We start from the raw sequence: 21,088 nt of genomic DNA, 5'->3' as shown, positions 1-21,088 counted from the left end.
AGATCCAAATCTGTGCTTTATTTCAATCTCGAAGATTGAAATAAAGGTCAACAGGTCAGAGTTCAGAGGTGAAAATTGTAATTATAAGACACATCGTCCCATTTAGATGCTTGATTACCTCAGGTTTGGTATGTGTGTGTGTGTGTTTGTGTGTGTGCATTTGTACATGCTAGTGAGGACCATAATATGTTTCACATGCAAAGTGAGGACATTTGGGCAGTTTTGGATGTTAAGTCTTGTTTGAAGGTGAGGGTTGGTGTGTTTAGAGCAGGGTTAGAAGCTGGGTGAGGGTTGGTGTGTTTAGAGCAGGGTTAGAAGCTGGGTGAGGGTTGGTGTGTTTAGAGCAGGGTTAGAAGCTGGGTGAGGGTTGGTGTGTTTAGAGCAGGGTTAGAAGCTGGGTGAGGGTTGGTGGTGTGTTTAGAGCAGGGTTAGAAGCTGGGTGAAGGTTGGTGTGTTTAGAGCAGGGTTAGAAGCTGGGTGAGGGTTGGTGGTGTGTTTAGAGCAGGGTTAGAAGCTGGGTGAGGGTTGGTGTGTTTAGAGCAGGGTTAGAAGCTGGGTGAAGGTTGGTGTGTTTAGAGCAGGGTTAGAAGCTGGGTGAGGGTTGGTGTGTTTAGAGCAGGGTTAGAAGCTGGGTGAAGGTTGGTGTGTTTAGAGCAGGGTTAGAAGCTGGGTGAGGGTTGGTGTGTTTAGAGCAGGGTTAGAAGCTGGGTGAAGGTTGGTGTGTTTAGAGCAGGGTTAGAAGCTGGGTGAGGGTTGGTGTGTTTAGAGCAGGGTTAGAAGCTGGGTGAGGGTTGGTGTGTTTAGAGCAGGGTTAGAAGCTGGGTGAGGGTTGGTGTGTTTAGAGCAGGGTTAGAAGCTGGGTGAAGGTTGGTGTGTTTAGAGCAGGGTTAGAAGCTGGGTGAGGGAAAAGAGCTGCCAGGCTGCAGCAGATGGTGAAGATGTGACCACGAAGGCTCAGCTGAGCATCCACACAAACCTCAGTGACCCAAAACGCTGCTCTTTATTCTCTACACTCACTCCATCAGATGTTTGTGTCCTGCACTGATGGACAATTGAACAATAAAGTGTCCCCTGTCCCCCCGGAGCCGTCTCCCGTCCACCTTCCCAAAGATGGGCGCTCACTTCGACGTGTACCGAACGCTGTAACACTGCACAAAAGTGGAGGTGAGGTTCATGTTCTCCGACGTGGCGGCTCTTCCTTCGTCTTCTCCGCCCTTCGGCTCCTTATCTCCGGCCCGGTTCCTCAGCTGCGACTCCAACCTCCTCACTTTTCTCTGCAGGTTGTCAATGGTCATCTTGTCGGCTTGACTCAACTAAGAGAGAAAAACGGAGAGAAAGATTTTCACTGCCGTTTTCCGGCTGTGACCAGCGGAGACTCCACACATTTGATATTCCAGCTGCTGGAAGCAGAAGATCCCTGTCAAAGGTTAGTGAGGTCAAATGAGGCCTCGTGGAGGCGGCGTGCTGCTCTGCCCGTACCGCTCTGCTCCTCACCTGCAGGGCACTTTTAAACGTGCTGCTCCGCCGCTGCAGCTCCTGCATTTCTTTCTGTCTCTCTTTCCTTTCATCCTGCAGACGCTTGCGTTCTCGTTTGCACGTCTGGAGGTCAGAGGTCAGCCGATCCAGTTCTCCGTTAAGGGATTTCTCCTTACTCCTGGCTGATCTGGCAGACTCCCTGGCAGCTTGAAGCTTTTCATTCAGATCTTTCACCTGTGCCTGGTGGGGAGAGAGAAGCGTTTTACATCACGATGCACCGATGTCACAACAGACCAGTGTGTGATGAGGATAAAGAGATCCCACCTGCAGCTCTCTGGTCTGTTTGTGAACTCCTCCCTTCCCCGGCGCAGTAGGAGCAGGAGGCTTCTCCTCTGCTGAGGCCACCATCTCAGCCCGCAGCTCCTGCAGAGCCTTACAGAGACTCTGAGACACCAAGAGCAGCAGCAACCCTTAGCTAACGCTAACAGAAGGACAGAAGCGCAGGCAGAAAACCCCAACCTTGACGTGTTTTTCCCTCCTGGCGAGCAGGTTCTTCTGGTCTTCCACCACCTTCCTCATGGTGTTGTTGGCCTCCTTCTGGGCTGCCAGCTCGTCTTGCAGGTCCTTCGTCTTCTTGTCCGAGTGCTTGAGCAGCCTCCTCTGATCCTCACACCTGGCCACGGCAGCGTTCACCTGGGCAGCGTGATCCTCCTCCAGCCTGTGAAGCACAGAGCACCTGTCTGATCCCAGTCCTCCGCGTCTGTTCTCCGAGCCGCCACCTCCGGATGGATGGCGATGGTGTCATCGTTACTGTGAGATCTCCTCCGCGTGGTTCTTGGCCTGTGATTCCTGTGAGATCTTCTGCCTCTCCAGCTCCGTCTTGGCCTGATTCAGCTTGTCTGTGATGGAGGAGACGAGGATGTCCCGCTCTGTCACTGCCTCCTTCAAAGCAGCCACTTCCTTCAGGAACCTTCCCACCGGACCCGCAGCAGTTTGAAAGGAGTCCACTGGTTTCTGGAGAGAGAAGAATTCAGCAGCAGTTCCCCCAGATGGATCGGGGCTGGCGTTGAGCGTGCCGTGGACACGTGCGCACCTTTGCTATTTGTTTGTGGAGGTCCAAGATCTGCTGTGTTTGGGACTGCACCTGCTCCTGCAACCTTCCAAGCTCCTCGTGATGTGTCCTCATCACATGTTCCTGTTCCTGCAAAAGAGGACCGAATCCATTCTTCTTCTGTGGTGGCTGTCAACGAGACACTTTTCTTTTTGGCTAACGCGACAGCAGATCGCTGCTCAAATACAAGCTAATCGGAGAGTAACTCCGGAGAGGCGGCACCTGACTGGCCCGAGCCAACTTCTGGTCGTATGTTTTCAGCAGCAGCTCTTTTTTATGGAGCGCTTCCTGGAGGTCTTTGACGTCCTCTTCAGCACTTCTGATGACAGCTGCGAAGTGAGACGGACCCTCTGCGACCTTCATGACGCCAGCTAGCAGATGAGCTCCGTCGGCCGAAGCTGAGATCTGAGCGCTGAGACCATCGAGGATGAGTTTGTCCTTGCACGCGATGATCTCCTCTGCTTTTGCCAGAGCGTCCTCTTTCTCCTTCAGCCTCTGGCCCCACTGGAGCTTCTCTTCTTCCAGTTTCCTCTGCGTGTCCAGAGACGTCTCCATTCTCTTTTCCCAGTCGGCCTTCTCGCTGGAGAAAACCACCAAACTTTAGTTGAACACTCACCACGTCCTGCCAGAAGCCTTCTTCTGCACCAACCTGATGTGCTCTCTGTAGAGGAGCCCCTGCTGGTGAGCAATAACTGGCAGCTTTTCTCTGTGTTCCTCCAGATTTACCACCAGTTTCCTGTTTAGTTCCTCTCTGTTATTCAGTTCCTACATAATAAACCTGCTATTACTATGTAATCTGCACTTTATACGGATGAATAAGGACGGTTTTAACTGGGTGGGACACTGACCTGGAGAAGTCTAACAGCGTACTCGTTGAGGGAGCTGATGGTCTCAGCGCTGCTGGGCTCCAGGTCGTTAGGGAGGGTCAAAGGTCGCAGGCTCATTTCAGCACTGCCAGCCCTTCGGAGAAGCTTGACCTCACGTTCTAGTTGGTTTATCTGGGAGACGGAGAAAGTGGAGCTCAGTCCCATCAAACACTCATTGTCCATAAGTTCTAAACACTTAAGGAATTTTTAAAAATCCACAGATCTGAGGAGAGATCTGTCAGGTGAAACACATGTTTGTACATGACAATGGAGAATCCCTCCCAATACACGTTACTACACGCTGGAACAATTAAAGCCTCGTGAATCGAAACGTCAGCAGGGGAACCCCAGGGACGTGTTGTCGGCCCGCTACAGCGCCTCCCCCCCCCCCCCCATTTACATGAAATGCGAGCTAAAACCGAGCTGTAGCAGAGAAGAATGATGTTTCTTCTGCCCACAGGATGAAGATACCTTCTCTTCAGCGTCCAGAAGCTGCTGCCTGAGGTTGCCGGCTGCCACCTGTTCCCGCTGGTGCGCCTGTGATGTTCTACTTCGCTCCTCGTTGGTCGTGAGCACTTCTGTCAGGGCAACCTGGAGGTCGTGTTTGACTTGGGACAGCTCCCTCACTGTGAGCGAGAGACAACATCTCCAGCAGGTCACTTCAAGACAGACATTCTAGCAGCTCTGAATCCATTTAGCTGCACTTCTGAGAGCGTCCTCATTCATACCAACGTGAACTCGTCTTTTTCTGCCTTTGTTTCTCACCCAAATCTAAAAGGTCTTTGTTTGACTTCTATATAAGTAAAAAGACGTATAAACTAGTTCAAAGGTGGCAGAGCTCTTACATCTGACATCACACTCGGCCTTGTGGAGATTCACTTCTCGCTCCTTTTGGTCGATGGTTTGTTCCAGAAACTCATTCTGTAATAAAGAAACACAACTGAACGAAGATGACTGCAGCTCCTGTGTTGAGCAGAGATGTTTCTCCAGGGCGGCTCAAGGAAGCCGCCACAGCGTGGAGTCTTACTCTCCGTCTGAGCTCTGCGTATCTGCTGCACAGCCTGAAGTCCTCCTCCAGCTCTGAAGCCGACAGCGAGAGTCCTGTGAGCCGGGACGAGGGTTAATACAGAGGAGCAGCAGCTGAACTCTTGAGTGGCCATTTAATACCATCATTGTTTCACCTTTTTCTTTCGCCAGGCATCTGAGTTTAATCTTCAGCTCCAGCCTCTCCTGTTCAAGTTGTTCAATCTTGTTTCAGAGGGGGGAAAAAAAATCCAATTAGAAAAGAGCAGATCAGTGATCATCAGCCTGAACCAGCATCAGTGGAGGTGCTGCTCACGCACGTCTGCTCACATTTAAAATCCTGTTTTACCTCTTTGGTGAGCACTTGGTTTTCTGCTTTGTACTGACGTTGTCTGAGCTCTTTGGCCCGTCTGAACTCTGAGAGGTCCACTTCCTGTTCAGGTTCCAGACCTTGGGAGTCATGGAAAGGACAGACGTAAACGACAGTAAAGGGCGTTATCTGAGAAGAAATGCAGGCAGAAATCTGATATACAGACCCAGTCTTTCTCTGAAATGTTCATTTTCGTCCACCAGTTCGTTGATTTTCATGGAAAGCTGGTTGATCTCTTTGGTCAAGGACTCTGCTTCACAATCTCTCACTCCAATTTGATGTTTACACTCTTTGATCTCTGCAATGGCGGCTTCTAGGTCATAATTCCCCTGGAATACACACAGAGCCGAGCAGGTCAGAACGCTTCAAATATGCATTTAAACTGATGAAGACCATGGAAACCTTCAGATTTAAGTGTGGGTTGCTGAGTTCTGAAGCTAAAATGAAGCCGACTAGACTCACAGATACGAGCTGGCTCAAGCGCTTCAGGGCCTCGATGAGAGCTTTGTCTTTCTCCTCAGCGTGGGCCTCTGCAAGCTTTGCTGCCTCCTCCTCCTCTGCTGCTCTGCTCTCTGCAGCTTTCAGCTTGGACTTCAGCTCTTCCACCTTTCTCTGCTGGACAGCCGACGCTCGGCCTGATGCAGGAAATAAAGGGAAGTTGTGACGTCACAATCGACCAGGAGACTTTCCTCATCAGGAGCTCCCTGAAGAATGAAATCTTCTGCTCACTTGTGTTCACCTGTGTGTAAAGTTACTGTGATTTCCTGTTAGCTGAAGGCAGCACATCAGAACTCAGAAGAACGTCTCATCTAAGGCAATGATCCACCCACCTTGGTCTTTCTGAGTGGATGTCTTTAGACCGTCCAGGAACTGGCTCTGCTGCTCCATTTCTCTGGTGTACTGCACCACCTGCTCGGTGAGCGTCTTGACCTGCTCGTCTCGCTCTTGAAGGGCCTTTTGGGGATTAGGTTTTAAAAACAGGAAGAATGTGTGAGTGTGACACAAGTCCAGCCTGGAACTGAACTGTACCAACATCTCTGGTGGAAGGAGGCTGCAGATAAGAGGAACCAACACGAAAGCTGCTCTGCTCGCTCCCAACAGACTCAGTAAGAGGAGGATGGAGGAAGGACAGGCTGATAAGATGCCAGGAACAGCAGAACACACCCAGAAATATGGTGACAGAAGCAGCGCAGGATGTAAAGCTGAGCTTCACCAAGCTGCTCTCCAGCTTCCTGCACAACAGGACGTCAGAGACACTCGGACTCCACCCACCCCAGCAATGACGGACGATCAAGAACATTCTGCACCTGCTGCAGGTCCATGATGTTGTTTTTATCCAGGTCCAACTGGGCCACGCGAAGCTTCTCCTTCAGATCCTGGATCATCTGCCGGTAGACTGATAGTTCCTCATCCTTGACAGAAAGAACTTTCTGTGAGGGAGCAAAAGGCAACAATGGTCATAATTCTGTCCAACAATATAGAGATGATTTACAGGAGGAAACAGACCTTCCACTCCTCCACGTATGTGTTGACGGTGGCCATTACTGCATCGTCCTCCTCCATCATCTGACGCGTCTTCTCCGTTAATTCTCTGACCTGCACATGAAAGAGACCAAATGAGTCGGACTTCTTTTGTCCGTGAAAGTCCACAGAACTTTTCTGGCCCGTTTCTTCTCCTCAAAGCAGAAAAGCAGGCGAGGTTTGAGTGAGGTTACTTGTGAGCTGGCCTGATCCCTCTCCTTCCTCAGCTGCTGCATTTTGAAGCTGCTCTTCTGCACAGCCGCCTTCACGCTGTTGAATTTGTCCGTCATCTTCTCCATCTCGCTCACCGACTCCTCCAGATTTTTCTGCATCTGCTCATTTTGGGTTTTCAGCTCCAGGTTTTCATCTTCTGCTCGCTAATCACCATGAAAGGGGGAAAAAAACCACAATTAAAACGAATCTAGAAATAAAATCCACAGTTTGGAACCAAGGTGGCCCAGCCGCCACTCATGGACCGGGTCCACCGAGGTACCTGGAGGTCGTCCAAGCACTGCTCCAGATGATAGTTGGCAGAGCTGAGCTTCTTCTGGAACTTCTCCTTCGTGGACGCGTCGTTGTTATTCAGCTCATAGCAATAAAACTCCACATCGTGCAGGAGCTGCTCGTTCTGTGGAGAAAGGACAGGATGGAGCCAAGGCCCTGCTGGGAAACGGGCTCCAGCCAAGCTGTGTGCACACCGCCCGGCCTCACACTGTCTCAACTGTTGCTGGGTTCGGAGCCCAATGGTGACAGTCATGTGACTCGGCGGCAGCGGCTGCCACCCACCTTTTTTTTCAGCTTCTTGACCTCGTCCTCGGCCTCTTTGGCTCGTGAAACCAACTAGAAAAGAAAACCAGGAGACGGTCAAAGACAGACGCAGGGTGGCGTCCTCGCACCAGCAACGTCCCTCCCGAATATTCCAAACATCCAGAAGATGGCGTCCTGGCTGGGAGGTGTGGTGCATGAGGACTGCGGGTGAGATGCTCAAACCTCCTTGGCGTTTCTCTTCTCTCTGCCCAGTTCCTTCTGTAGAGAATCCACCTCGGAGGTCTTCGTGTCCAGCTGGTCCTGGATGTGCCGAACTTCTCCCCGTAGGAACGTGTCTTTGCTCGTCGCTCCGTGCTCCTGCCTCGGTTTCCTGGCACGTTCTGCAGCGACAGAGGTCAAGGTTCGGGGTTCAAACAAGGTCGCTGCCCAGCTCCAAACGTATGAACAATTCCAACAACGTGATCCGTTTACCACTGGCGACACAATGGAGGGCAGCCTGGAGTTCATCGTCCCAGTTCTGGGGAGAGAAACGACGGCAGCCGTAACAGAAATACCGGTTTCGACTGGAATGTGTTTGATGTTTGTGCAGATCAGAGATGATGATTATAGAGTGTAGAATCATAAAACAAACCTTCAGCAGTGTTTGAAAGATCCTGAAAACATGTTGTATTTTTTCTGCTGCAACGTCCTTCACGTCCAAATGTTCAGCCTGGAGGAACAAACAAATTTGGGGGGAAAATAAAAGCAGCAAATGGGGCCTGATTCACTATTTAGCCCATTCATGCTTTTAATCACAGCATGATTAGCATGGCTACCTGGACAAACGTGTTGAAGAGCTCCTGAAGCTGGCTCCGTTTCCATCCCTGGAGACTCGACGGGTTCATTTCCATAAGTTGATCCCAGTCAAACTCAGCTGCCTCTTTGTCTGGACTCGCCTGACGGGCCTCGCTCATCCCAGAAGGGAGCCGGCTTTCTGTGCTCATGCTAGAACAGAGCAGAAGTAGCGGTGAGAAGGAAGACGCATGGAAGCGCGGAGCTCCGGCCTGATTCCATGATTCTTTGAATAAGCTGCTCTCACCTCCAGCTCGCTGTTGAGCTGCTCGACATTTTGTCTGTGTCGAGCTCCGATCCACAAATATGCGAAGAGACAAGATGTGATTCAAACGTCATTGAGGCTCCAGGATGTTCAAACACACATCAAAGGCTTTCATGTGGTTTTGGCCTTATTGGCTTGGTCTCTCTCTCTCCCCGACTAGTTTAAAACCATTAAAAGTGTTTAATATTCCACCTTGACTCTCAATACATCTGGACACAAAGGTTTTAATGTTCAGCAGCACATCAAAGATCATCATATTTGACCAAATATTGCAGTAAAACCCTCTAAACCCCTGAATGCTGATGCTAATGCTAACCTAGCCCAGGGAATGGCGTGCACAACCAAAGACACAAATCAAAGGATTAGTAATGATTGCGAACAAATCATGGTCGAGGATTAAAAGTGTAAAAATCCACAGTATGCACGGTAAAGTCAATGTTTTTGCTTTAATATGCAGTTTTTAAACACAACTAAAGTAATCAGATGAAACATTTGGTGCTAAGCCATCGTCTCTTTGTTGCCCACTGGGGAGTTTTAAAGGTTTTCCTAATACAAACATGTTTATCATGCTAACACAACTCACATTTCATTATTGCAGTTATGCAGAAGGTTCTTTACAGTCAAACTCTCACGCATTGAGGAGTACATGAGGCCATTTGGGCACAGGAATCCTTTAGGTCATTTTCACTATTATTCACATCCTTTTAGTTGTTGCTTCACCGTATTTTATATTCTTTTGTATGTATGTACAAAACCAAAGAACTGTAGCTTCACAAGCTGATCAAAACATTAAAAGTTCACTTAATTGGCGGGAGAATTCAGTATTTACACGGTTTCTTCATCATTTTGAGGCCAAAATATCCATTTTTGACATGGAGACTGGACCCATCTGGAATTATGGGTAAAACCAGGAGGCAGCGGTCAGTGAGGTGCTCAAGGTTCAGGGGGAAACTGGAAGATTCTCTCCGACTCCACAGTTTTAGGGGTCAAACTCAACGTCCCGCATCCGACTGAAAGTGTGTCCGTTTAGTCTGGAGAAGCAGGCGAACAAGTCCTCGCTGCCGCCGTGCTCATCCAGTGGCGTGTCGACGTGCACCACCAGCGGCCTGCTGGCGAGACGCGTGTCCCCATCCGGCCACCTCAGGCCCAGGTGATGTCGATGCACCTGAACAGGAGCAGCACCTGAGCAGCAGAAGGGATCTGGAACAGTTTCAGAGCGCTCCGGTCGACCTCAGCCTACCTTGATGAGCGTGCCATCGTTGCAGTGCCACACGATGCCCTCCACCCGGCCCTCCGGGCACTCCTGGAACCAGGACCGCAGCTGCTGGAAGTCCACCGGAGGAGCATTTCTGACTTCCAAACTCCCGTGTGAAACCAGGCAGTGCACAGGATGCTTCCTGCTCCCCACCTCTGTTAGAACAACACGTTGTTATCGGACTGCATGGATGTGATGTTCGATCCCGACCCCTGATCTGAATTTCTCCCGATTGAGAACGTTCCAGAGGTTTTCCAGCCTCACATTACCGTAGGGGTTTCCATTCACATTGGTTCCAATGAGCTCCAGCGTTTGTTCCATCAGATCCTCCAGAGGAACGGCTGCGATCTCCAGACTGTCTCCATCATCTGCGCTGGGCCGGAGAACAAGAGCCGTTCCAGATTTGTGGTCCACTACGGATGAGTGCCAGCAGTACTGTTTGTTGTTCTTCTGCACCGGGACCCAGCCTGAACACGCACAAACACACAACTTTGACTTCCAGCACCTCCACGTGGTGTCTCAGGATCTCTGAAACCCCAATTCAGACATGGACCATTTGATCCTCACCTGGGATGTGTCCGTGCTCATCAGGCAGCGGGTGACCATTGGCATGTTTGACTCTGTGGGCCGGAATCCAGGTGTCTGGTACCGCTTTGAAGTCCTCTTCCACGTTCCATGTGAAGCCTGAGGACCACAACAGCGCTCGGTGAAAACGAAGCCATATTTCAGCCATCTTTTGGGGCTGATCGCGGGGCACCTTTGCAACTTCTGTGAGAATGCTGATACTTTCTGAACCTTTTCTCCGCCTGTTTGTTGGGTTTCCTGTCGAGCCGAGCCCAGAGGTGAGGGCGTCCTAAAGAGAAACCATACGCAAGTCGGTCAGCTGCAGCCAAGCTAAACCAAAGAAGCAAAGCAAGTCAAAGCCAGCTCGCTGATTATTATATCAAGAAGAGGGAGAGGACGGAAAACGAGGTTTTCTTAAAAATGTTTAGAACAAAAAAGAAAAACCAAATGACCTTCAAAGACAGTGATATAGCAGCAGGTGCCGTCTAGTTTTTCAGTGGCGATGGAACAATCGATGTTGGCCTCCAGAGCAACAGGGTTCACGGTTTCTGTGGCAACAACCTGATAATGCTGACAAGAGAACAGACATGTTTAACTTAATATGAACAACATCAGTTTTAAAATGTGATATACGTACAACATAATACAAGGATTAGTGGTGTAATGTTAATATAATAAGAACAAAAACATTAATGCCTTATTATGTCGGTGTATTTAATCATCTTAAAGCTCGACACAATTAAACGCGTACATGCACATGATTTGATTGAATCACCAAAACAAAGACGTGGGTATAACACATTGACAAGACAAGACACGGAGAAACATCAGCATAATGTTCTTTAGAGGAGCAAACGGCGAGATTATTGGAGCGAACTTGTGATGCGCTGCTGTTTCAGCAGCTGGACGCACCTGACCGTCTCGCTTTCTAGACGTTTCTTCCTTCACTTCAGTCACAAAAACACACTGTATCTTCTGTTGAACTGAGCCCAGACGTCTCATTTTGGCTTATTAGACTGTTCCAATCACTCAAGTCACGAACATTTAACACGGTAGAAAAGAACTGAAAGAAGTAGTAAAATGTATGGAATTCATCTTAGTTTTCCGGTCACGTGATGTCTTCTTCTTCTGTTCCTGTTTTTTCTTCTTCTTCGTTAATTTTGTTTGCAGCAAACGATGAGATGACTCATTAGCGCCTCTACCGTCATAATAGGAATAACAATGATCGTTGTAGGGTAATTTAAATTGCAAACGATTCAAATTCGCCAAAATGTATAAATCAATTTCATTTATCTCAAAATTTCTTCAGGGAAGCCCCGTATTTCATGAACTGTGAACACTAAAGGTAACTAAAGGTATATTTTATGAGCTGGGTGCTCCAGATTGCGTGAGTATTGCGTCACTTCCTGTCTCTTCTAGCGTTCGTTGGTTGCATTGTGCACGGGGTGCCGTATTCACTTAATATTGAACACTTGGTGTGTTGTACTCACTTAATATTGAACACTTGGTGTGTTGTATTCACTTTACTTAAAATTTTGAACACTTGAGACTTTCTAGTCACCTGATATCAACAGTAAGAACCCATATTAAACAAATACAGGGCTTCGCCGATCACTAGCGTTAGCATGGCCTCACCGTCTGTTTCACCCGGTGTCTTTGTCTGTTCAGAGTGTGAAATGTTTAGTTACTCCTCTGCCAACCTTAGTGAAGGGAATAGGTGCAGAAAGTGTAGTTTATTTACGGCTATGGAGGCGAGACTTAGCGAGCTTGAGACGCGGTTCCGCAGCTTGGAGTTAGCTGGAGTTGCGTCATGTAGCCAGGGTAAGCTAGCTGCTGCGGAGCCGCCTAGCGTAGCTTCAGCTAGCGGTCCCCCGGCAGCAGCCGAGCAGCCGGCTAGCCAGGGCGGTTGGGTGACGGTTCGTAGGAAGCGTAGCCCAAAACAAAGGCCCACGGTGCACCACCAACCGCTTCCCGTGGCTAACCGCTTTTCCCCACTCGGCGACACACCCGCCGAGAAACCGACCCTGGTAATTGGAGACTCTGTTTTGCGCTACGTGAAGCCGACTCCAGCGACCATAGTTAGGTGCATTCCGGGGGCCAGAGCGGGCGACATAGAAGCAAATTTACGGCTGCTGGCGAGACGTAATCGTAAATTTGGTAAAGTTATTATTCACGTCGGAGCCAACGACACCCGGCTTCGTCAGTCGGAGGTCACTAAAATTAACTTGAAGTCGGTGTGTAACTACGCAAAAACGATGTCGGACTCCGTAGCATTCTCTGGTCCCCTCCCCAATCTGGCCAGCGATGAGATGTTTAGCCGCATGTCATCGCTTCGTCGCTGGCTGTCACGGTGGTGCCCCGATAACCAGGTGGCCTTTATAGACTATTGGAGCACCTTTTGGGGAAAACCTGGTCTGATTAGGAGAGACGGTATCCATCCCACACGAGATGGTGCCTCTCTCATTTCTAGTAACTTGGCTAATTTTATGAGACCCAAAGTGACCTGACAATCCAGGGTCCAGACCAGGATGCAGAGTTGTGGTCTTACACACCTCTGCTGCTTCCTTAGAACCCTCATCCACCAACAATAACATATTTAACACTATAGAGGTAGTCTCTGTTCCACGGTTAAAAGTTCACCAAGCACAGAGCAGGGGAGCGGTCAATCACCAAAATCTTATTAAAATTAATACTGAAGCACAAGTTGGAGAAACTAATATCACAATTAAGTGTGGACTGTTAAATATTAGATCTCTTTTGTGTAAATCCCTGTTAGTGCACGACCTGATAGCGGATCATCACATTGATTTATTCTGTTTTACTGAGACCTGGCTTCAGGAGGAGGAGTATGTGAGCTTAAATGAATCTACTCCTCCTACCCATCTTAATTATCATATTCCACGTGTTACTGGTCGAGGAGGGGGAGTGGCAGCAATCTATCACTCCAAGTTATTAATTAATCCCAGACCAAAACATAGCTTCAGTTCATTTGAAAGCATGACTCTTGGCATCACTCATCTGAACTGGAGGACAGAAAAGCCACTTCTGTTTGTAGTTGTATATCGGCCCCCTGCTGGGCCACATTCAGAGTTCCTGTCTGAGTTCTCTGACTTCTTATCTGACTTGGTCCTTAGAACGGAAAAAGTCATTATCATTGGAGACTTTAACATCCATATGGACGTTATAAACGACAGCTTTAGAAATGGCTTCATTTCATTACTTGAGTCAGTTGGTTTCCTCCAGCAGATAAACCAACCAACTCACAGCTTTAACCACACCCTAGATCTAGTTCTGACTTATGGTGTTGAGGTAGAACATGTGTCAGTGTTCCCTCAGAACCCAGTCCTGTCAGACCACTCTTTGATCACTTTTACATTTATGATTAAGGATTCTTCTATGCTCAGAACAAAGTCTTACTATAGCAGATGTCTTTCAGATAATGCTGTAGCTAGGTTTAAGGAAGTGATCCCTGTGCTGATCCCAGGACCACTGTGTGTTTCCCCAGGGATCAATCATTATAATCTTAGCCCTGCTGAGGTCGACTCTATTGCTGAAGGTGCAACAACCTCACTGAGAATCACGCTTGATTCTTTTGCCCCCCTGAAAAAGAAAATAGTAAATCAGAGGAGGTGTGCCCCCTGGTATAATTCACATATCAGGACCCTCAAGCAGAAAGTGCTAAGACTGGAAAGGAAGTGGCATTCCTGTAAGATAGACAGCTACCATGTAGCCTGGAAAGACTGTCTATTAGTTTACAAAAAGGCCCTTCGCAAGGCTAGAACAGCTTATTTTTCTTCTTTGATTGAGGAAAATAAGAACAACCCCAGGTTTCTCTTCAGCACTGTGGCCAAATTAACCAAGAGTCACAGTGTTTTAGATCCACGTATCCCTTCTTCCCTTAGTGGTGAAGACTTCATGAGCTTCTTCACTGATAAAGTTCTAGCTATCAGAGAGAAAGCTAACCAGGCCATCCCAACAACTGGACCATCACCAGATGTGCCGACTGTGGGAACATACAGGTTCTCCAACGAGCCCTTAAGCTCCTTCAGCCCTATATATTTTTCTGAGGCGTCATCGCTAATTCAGAAATCCAAGACCACCATGTGTCTTTTAGATCCCATCCCAACACACCTGTTGAAGGATGTTCTACCATTGATAGGCAGTTCTATCCCGGACCAGATCAATGGTTCTTTAGTGTCAGGTTATGTACCCCGGTCCTACAAGGTGGCAGTGATTAAGCCGTTGCTTAAAAAACCATCACTGGATCCTGACGTATTATCAAATTATAGGCCAATATCCAACCTTCCTTTTATCTCTAAAGTTCTAGAGAAGGTGGTGGTGACTCAGTTACTGGAGCACCTGCAGAGGAACAGCCTGTTTGAGATGTTTCAGTCAGGCTTTAGAGCTCACCACAGCACAGAAACAGCACTTCTTAAAGTCACTAATGATCTTCTCATAGCTTCCGATCATGGACTGGTTTCTATGCTGGTTCTGCTGGACCTCAGTGCTGCTTTTGATACAGTTGATCATAGCATCCTGTTACAGAGACTGGAACATGTGATTGGGATTAAAGGGACAGCACTAGACTGGTTTAGATCATACTTATCTGATAGATACCAGTTTGCCCATGTCCACGGCGTTCCCTCCTCATACAGTAGGGTTAGCCATGGAGTTCCTCAAGGTTCCGTACTCGGACCAATCCTCTTCACATTGTACATGCTTCCCTTAGGGAACATTATTCGGCAGCATGGGATAAATTTTCATTGTTATGCTGATGACACTCAGCTTTATTTATCCATGAAACCAGAGGAGACAGAGAAGTTAGTGAAGCTTCAGACCTGTCTTAAAGACATAAAGTCCTGGATGTCTTCAAATTTCCTCCTCCTTAACCCAGGAAAAACTGAGGTCATGGTGTTTGGTCCTGAACCTCTCAGGGATAGATTAGATCACATGATCACTCTAGATGGTATCTCATTAACATCTAGTCTCTCTGTGAGGAATCTAGGAGTAACTTTTGATCAAAATCTCTCCTTCAACTCACACATTAAATTAGTCTCTAGAAGTGCCTTTTTTCACTTGAGGAACATCTCAAAGATCAGGAAGCTACTGATGCAGCCTGACGCTGAAAAGTTAGTCCATGCATTTGTTACTTCCAGGCTGGACTACTGTAACTCCTTATTATCAGGGTGTCCAAACAACTCTTTAAGAAGCCTCCAGTTGATCCAAAATGCTGCAGCCAGAGTTCTGACAGGTATTGACAAAAGAGATCACATTACTCCTGTACTGGTGTCGCTTCATTGGCTGCCCGTTAAATTTAGAATAACTTTTAAAACCCTTCTTCTGACCTACAAGGTCCTCAGAGGCCTAGCTCCATCCTACCTGGAGGAGCTAGTGATACCCTATCAGCCCAATAGACCGCTCCCCTCTCAGAATGCTGGTCTACTTGTGGTTCCCAGAGTTTCTAGGAGTAGAATGGGGGGCCGAGCATTTAGCTACCAGGCCCCCCTGCTTTGGAACCAGCTCCCTGTCCAGGTACGGGAGGCTGACTCCATCGCTACTTTTAAGATCAGACTCAAAACCTACCTCTTTGAAAAAGCTTACTGTTACTAATTCAGTAGTTCCAGCTACTATCATAGACAGACAAATTATCATACTTAGGGGGTCGTCTAATCGTTAGGTCACATCTTAGTTATGCTGTTATAGGCCGAGGCTGCCGGGGTCCGGAAACATGATCACCTGACAGGCCTCTGTCACTCCACTGGGTCATGGTTTCCTCTCCTTTCCTCTCCTTTCCTCTCCTCATCAAGCAGACTAGTTATGCTGATTCTTGTGTAGTTTTTCTGCTTCCCCCCCCCCCCTCTATTTATTTGCAGGTATCACTGCCATCGGAGCTGCATAATGACCGCCGGCCCCGTTGAAGTGATTGTGCATATTTTTTGTGTGTGTTTCTGTGCTCTGTGCCTCTCCTCTCCCTCTCCTCTCCTCTCCCTCTCCTCTCCTCTCCTCTCCTCTCCTCTCCTCTCCTCTCCTCTCCTCTCCTCTCCTCTCCTCTCCTTCTCCTTTTCCTCTCCCTCTCCTCTTCTTTCCTCTCCTCTTTCTCCTCCTCCTCCTTCTCCTCTCCTCTACCTCCCCTTCACTCTACCCCTCCTCTCCTCTACCCCTCTCCTCTCCTACCTATCCTATCCTCTACCTGTCCTCCCACCTCTCCTCTCTCTTTACCCAGCCGGCCATCAGCAGGAGGGTCCCCCTACATGAGCCTGGTCCTGCTCAAGGTTTCTTCCTGTTAAAGGGGAGTTTTTCCTTGCCACTGTTGCTTGTCTGGGGTCAGGCTCTGGGATTCTGGAAAGCGCCTTGAAACAATTTTGATTGTATAAGACGCTATATAAATAAAGATTGATTGATAAAGATTGATTGATCATCCTGGGAAATCATTGAATCCAATATTCAATTTTAATCACAGAATACTGATAGAACATCAAAAATAGTAAATTCATTACAAACAGGCAACATTAAGCACAAACAATTCAAAATTATAATAGCATTTACTCACTATTTGTCCAGTTTGTAAACTATGTTATTTAATTTCTAATGCAGCAGCTTAGCATGAAACATTTTAATTTCCTGTACACTGAGTGAAGCTCAAAGATGCCAGTACCTACAATTTAGTATTTGTACTAACTTCTTGTACTAAGAAGAGAACCCCCTTTTAAAAAGAATAAATAAAAAGAATAAATGCCCCATTCCTAAATGGGTTTGGAATCTGTCTGTTTAAACTACGATCTACTCTAAAGTCATCCTGGACTCGGGATCCATGCCCAGTGTGATGTCACCCAAACACTTCCTGTCCGATTCCTCCTCCTGTGCACGGCTGAGGTCCACCTCGCTGTCGCTGTGCTTCCACATCTCGGTCTCGACGCAGTCGTCCGGCTGCCCCTTTGGCCACGATCTGAAGAAACAAACAAACAAAAGCTCTTCAAATAAAAAAGAAAAAGATTTTCCAGCAACTGATCCTCATGACTGGTCATCATTCTGTCTGATATCGGTGGTGAAGCCACGCCCTCCCCCTGAGAGTCAAAGGCTGATTTCTGAGGAGTGCTAATGTCATCCTAACGCACGCTTGTGCTCACGGTTGACGGACGGGTCTGAAAAGACTCACACTTTGTAGCACCAGAGGACGGCAGCCACCACCAGGAGCATCAGGATGCTGGCCAGGATGATGAGCGCTGTCGGGAGATCTGGAGGACGAATGACAACTTTAGGCTGTTCTGGGGCCTCAGCAGGATGCTTGGATTGTTTCACTTCCTGTCTGGAGCCAGTTTATCTGCAAATGATACTTTCTATCAAGCATCCCAGCGTTTGTGTGTGTGTGTGTGGGGGGGGGGCGGGGGGGGGGGTCGCTAACGCCAGCTTGTGTGTGAGGCTCTGTGTGTTTGGAGCTCCTCGTTCTCACCATTCTCAGTTAATCACTGTTTATAGATGAATCTTGCTGAGTTTAGTCTCTAATGACTCCCGTGATTCAGGCCAAAGCCATTTTGTGTCTGAAGAAGACAAACAGCTCAGCTGAGCGGGAGACAGGAGCTGAGCGTCGCCCTTGAAGCAGCGCTCGCATTTCTGATTCTAAGAATAAAGGAAGTCGCTGTGGTTCATGCAGAGGAGCATCAGTGGCAGCAGAAAAGCAGTTGCCAAAAACAACTCGTGGCCGTTCAGTGGCGCATCCGTTCATAGTTATTTCAATATTTTAAAGTGGTTCTTGATGCTTTTCCGATTGCTGAGGAAGGAAAAAATACTCTTTGATGACAAGAATGTTCCAGGTGAGGCGGCGTACCTGCCAGTGAAGCTTTGGGGGCGTTTGTTGAGAACATGGACAGGTTCTGTTGGACAGAAGTGGAAAAGGCCGAACTGACGAGAGCAGCCGAGGAGGTGGTCGGCTGGGACGCAGATGTGGGATGGCGGGTGGACGAGGCCTTCCCGGAGGTGGAGGTTGCTGCCTGGAGGAGCAGAGTGAAGGCCTGGGTCGGGGGAGCAACGGGGGCTGTGCTTGTTCTCGGAGGCGGGGGCCCGGTCCAGGAGGTGAGCGGAGGCTCGGTGGCTGTTGAGGTCTGCAGCAGCGACGTCAGCGTGGAAGAATCTGTGGCGCTCCGAGGAGGCGCCGTTGGCCGGTCCGAACTGAACTCTAAATCTGCGAGATGGGAGGAACCGAAGATTCAGTGAAAATGGACAAAAACCCCCAAAACCAGCAGCAGACGGGCTTCACGACCGCACAGCACCAGATGCATCGAAGCAGAAAACGGCGAACTTCTGGTCCTCACTCGTTGCCCACGGCACCACGCCGGTTCTGCCTTTCCCGCACTTGGTGTCGGCGGTCAGCCGGGGGACGACGGCGATCCGATCGGCCGTCCAGCCAAACCTGAGAGGAGACCAGGCTTTAACCCTTCATCAGGAGGAGCAGCGGCACCAGGACAATCAATAGACCCTCGGGCTGGGTTCTATCCTCAAAGCTGTGGTTCTGGAGCTGGTGGGACCCCCAGAATGGACCCCATGTGCCATCAGAATGCCCCTCTGAACCCCGGAGGCCTCCGTGTTCTCCTGAATGATGCAGGTGCTGTCTGCCTACCTGCACGTCTCCAGCCCGAGCTGCAGCGCTCGCTCCACCTGGGCTCTGCTGGCGATGGTGGCGTTCAGCTGCAGGCAGGCGGCTCCGGCATCGCTGAGGCTGAAGCTGTATTCTCCTCCCTCGGGGAGCAGGAAGACTCCTGCAGCCCCGGGACTCTGGGGCCGGGCTGCAGACATTTGGGTAAAAAGAGAAAAATGCACGTTGGAAACGCACGCTTGGTTCTGAGTAGCAAAATATCTCATTAACGGACGCATGATGCTTCCGTTCTTCTGTCATGAGATCATTCATTCCTTTAAAAATCTGTAAAAATCTGTAAAAAATCTGTAAAATCCTCTTTACAGCCCCAGCGGGACTGAAACCACTCACCTTTGACAGGATGCAGAAGGTTTGGTGCAAACAAGAGAAGGAGATGAAGAAAAAGCTGAACTCTGGCCATGGTTATTAGATCCACATCACTGGAGAAGGCGAAGAGCTAAATGATGCCAGCTTAGCAGAGAGGGAAAAAACAAGTGATGTGACGAGGAAACAGGAAGTGGGGGGGGGTCATATCTGCCGGATGCCCTTTGGTGAGATAAAGCTCAGATCCACAGCCAAAGAGGGTAAAATAGAGGATTTATAATGAGCTAAAATCAGTGATTGGGTAATGAAGCAGCGTGACAGGAAATATTGAGAGTGACTCTCTCACCCTGCGAGTCGCTAACGTTTGAATATAGAGAACGCGCTCACGTTCTTGCTAGGCACAAACACCTTCAAACGTTCCGACTGGGTTACTGGGTCAAAGCGGGTTGCTGGGTCAGCACCTTACGCTGAGTCATCAGAACAAAGGTGTCGTCTTGATCCCTCCCAGGCCCAGAAGGATTCAGCCAGGAAGGATTTTACAATGATAGGTTCTTCTGCTCTGTAACCTCCGTCGGATCAGTCCTGAAGGGATGATGACTCCGAGACCGGGATGTGCTGACTGGCGGATCTAGAATCAGTACCAGTTCTAGGACTTATGGCCTGTGATGGGGGCCACTGTCTTCCTGCCTCTGCTGACTCAGCAGGTGGACCGAAGCCAAAGAACATGAATCTCTCCGTATGGTGCACGTCCTGTTGTGCACAGGGTCACCTGGGCGTGGTTAGCATTAGCATTCAGCGCTTTAGAGGGTAATTTCAGCATCACTGGAAGCATCTGCAGAAGGTGCAGAATGTTCTTGATCGTCCGTCATTGCTGGGGTGGGTGGAGTCCGAGTGTTTCTGACTTCCTGTTGTGCAGGAAGCTGGAGAGCAGCTTGGTGAAGCTCAGCTTTACATCCTGCGCTGCTTCTGTCACCATATTTCTGGGTGTGTTCTGCTGTTCCTGGCATCTTATCAGACTGTCCTTCCTCCATCCTCCTCTTACTGAGTCCGTTGGGAGCGAGCAGAGCAGCTTTCGTGTTGGTTCCTCCTCACCAAGAAGAGACCAGATTCTTGAGTAAACTCCTCAGTTAAGTTGCAGCGTCGCACTTCTGTCACGCTCTGACACACGTTTTTATCTCGTGGAAGAATCCCCAGAAGGCCCTTTAAAGAAAGCGGCTCAGGTCAAGACGCTCGGCGACAAATAAAAGAAAGCTTGAATCTTGACCTTTGACCTTTGACCGAGAATGCAGGCATCCACAGAAGAAAAGAGAGAGAGAGAAAGAGGAGCAACTTGCAGATGTCGATCTATTTTCTCCTTCTCATGTGCCCCCCAACACACACACACACACACACACACACACACACACACAGTAACTCTGTAGCAGACCTTTCTGCCCCTCCAACAGCTGAAACAGAGGCTGCATCAGAGCCTGCAGAGGGCGACGCTGTGCTCGCAGGCCGCGGAGGAGGCGGACCGGTCCAGAGGGGAGGCGGAGAAGGGCCGAGCCCTGGCTGAGGCCCGGGCCCTCGGCTGTCAGCGGGACAAAGAGGTGGCGGAGGCCGACAGGAGCCGCACCAGGGAAGAAGTGACGCAGCTCAAGAAAGAGGTTTGAGCCAGACACAGTCAGAGACAGGAGCAGCCTCACAGCTGCAGGCCAACATGTTCCTGTGCTCCATGGTGACGTCCTGCCTCTAAACTGGTCTAAACTGGTCGGTTTCACTCAAGAATTGAGCTCAGACGGTTTCCAGTTGAATCAATACTTGGGTGGACCAGTAGGGGGCGGTGCAGGACACAACATGGGGGTTCTGAGCTGATGCTGTCGTGAAAGGTGACGTCACGTGACCCTTTCCTTTCTCCCCTGTAGCTCACTGATGTGCAGCTTTCGCTGGCCCAAACACAGAAGAGTTACTTTGAAACCAAGCTGGCGCTGGAGCGAGTGGCTGCAGAAAACCAGGCCCTGCTGCAGGAGAAGGAGAAGCTGCAGAGAGAGCGAGAAGAGCTGGGGAAGCAGCTGAGACGGACCACGGAGGAGAAGCAACAAGTGG

The 21,088-nt window shown here is 49.2% G+C and overlaps 3 protein-coding genes across 4 annotated transcripts; all 3 read right to left on the bottom strand.

Annotated features, from left to right (window-relative positions):
* Positions 1–963: 963 nt before the first annotated feature.
* On the bottom strand, positions 964–8,242 carry LOC101067028 (centrosomal protein of 290 kDa-like). Its single transcript, XM_029842088.1, has 27 exons — positions 8,214–8,242; positions 7,951–8,119; positions 7,767–7,844; positions 7,607–7,652; positions 7,358–7,515; positions 7,154–7,207; positions 6,861–6,995; positions 6,562–6,744; positions 6,353–6,442; positions 6,154–6,276; positions 5,677–5,800; positions 5,309–5,481; positions 5,013–5,175; positions 4,826–4,926; positions 4,635–4,701; positions 4,481–4,554; positions 4,299–4,374; positions 3,925–4,079; positions 3,436–3,585; positions 3,237–3,352; positions 2,810–3,167; positions 2,570–2,677; positions 2,288–2,490; positions 1,996–2,194; positions 1,801–1,920; positions 1,495–1,716; positions 964–1,313 (listed from the first exon to the last, which is right to left on the bottom strand). The coding sequence occupies exons 1-27, from the start codon at positions 8,240–8,242 to the stop codon at positions 1,119–1,121; spliced, it is 3,669 nt and encodes a 1,222-aa protein (XP_029697948.1). The 3' UTR covers positions 964–1,118.
* A 416-nt stretch (positions 8,243–8,658) lies between these two features.
* Positions 8,659–11,513, bottom strand: rlig1 (RNA 5'-phosphate and 3'-OH ligase 1). Its single transcript, XM_003967767.3, has 7 exons — positions 10,963–11,513; positions 10,503–10,620; positions 10,244–10,339; positions 10,054–10,170; positions 9,756–9,953; positions 9,472–9,641; positions 8,659–9,396 (listed from the first exon to the last, which is right to left on the bottom strand). The coding sequence occupies exons 1-7, from the start codon at positions 11,050–11,052 to the stop codon at positions 9,211–9,213; spliced, it is 975 nt and encodes a 324-aa protein (XP_003967816.1). The 5' UTR covers positions 11,053–11,513; the 3' UTR covers positions 8,659–9,210.
* Positions 11,514–16,481: 4,968 nt separating this feature from the next.
* lyve1b (lymphatic vessel endothelial hyaluronic receptor 1b) lies at positions 16,482–19,956 on the bottom strand. Of its 2 annotated transcripts, none has more exons than XM_011607626.2 (6): positions 19,031–19,956; positions 18,665–18,830; positions 18,360–18,457; positions 17,876–18,229; positions 17,207–17,285; positions 16,482–16,996 (listed from the first exon to the last, which is right to left on the bottom strand). In XM_011607626.2, exons 1-6 carry the CDS (start codon positions 19,098–19,100, stop codon positions 16,831–16,833), a joined length of 933 nt encoding a protein of 310 aa, XP_011605928.2. In that variant the 5' UTR covers positions 19,101–19,956; the 3' UTR covers positions 16,482–16,830. The 2 variants fall into 2 exon arrangements, with proteins under 2 accessions (XP_011605928.2, XP_003967773.2); XM_003967724.3 differs by having other exon boundaries at positions 18,318–18,457; positions 19,031–19,226.
* Between the last annotated feature and the right edge of the window lie 1,132 nt (positions 19,957–21,088).

This window comes from Takifugu rubripes, chromosome 9, assembly GCF_901000725.2.
Source record: "Takifugu rubripes chromosome 9, fTakRub1.2, whole genome shotgun sequence".
Classification (NCBI taxonomy): Eukaryota; Metazoa; Chordata; class Actinopteri; order Tetraodontiformes; family Tetraodontidae; genus Takifugu; species Takifugu rubripes.
The sequence above is the reverse complement of the archived record's forward strand: the minus strand, read 5'-3'. Positions and strand labels throughout refer to the sequence as shown.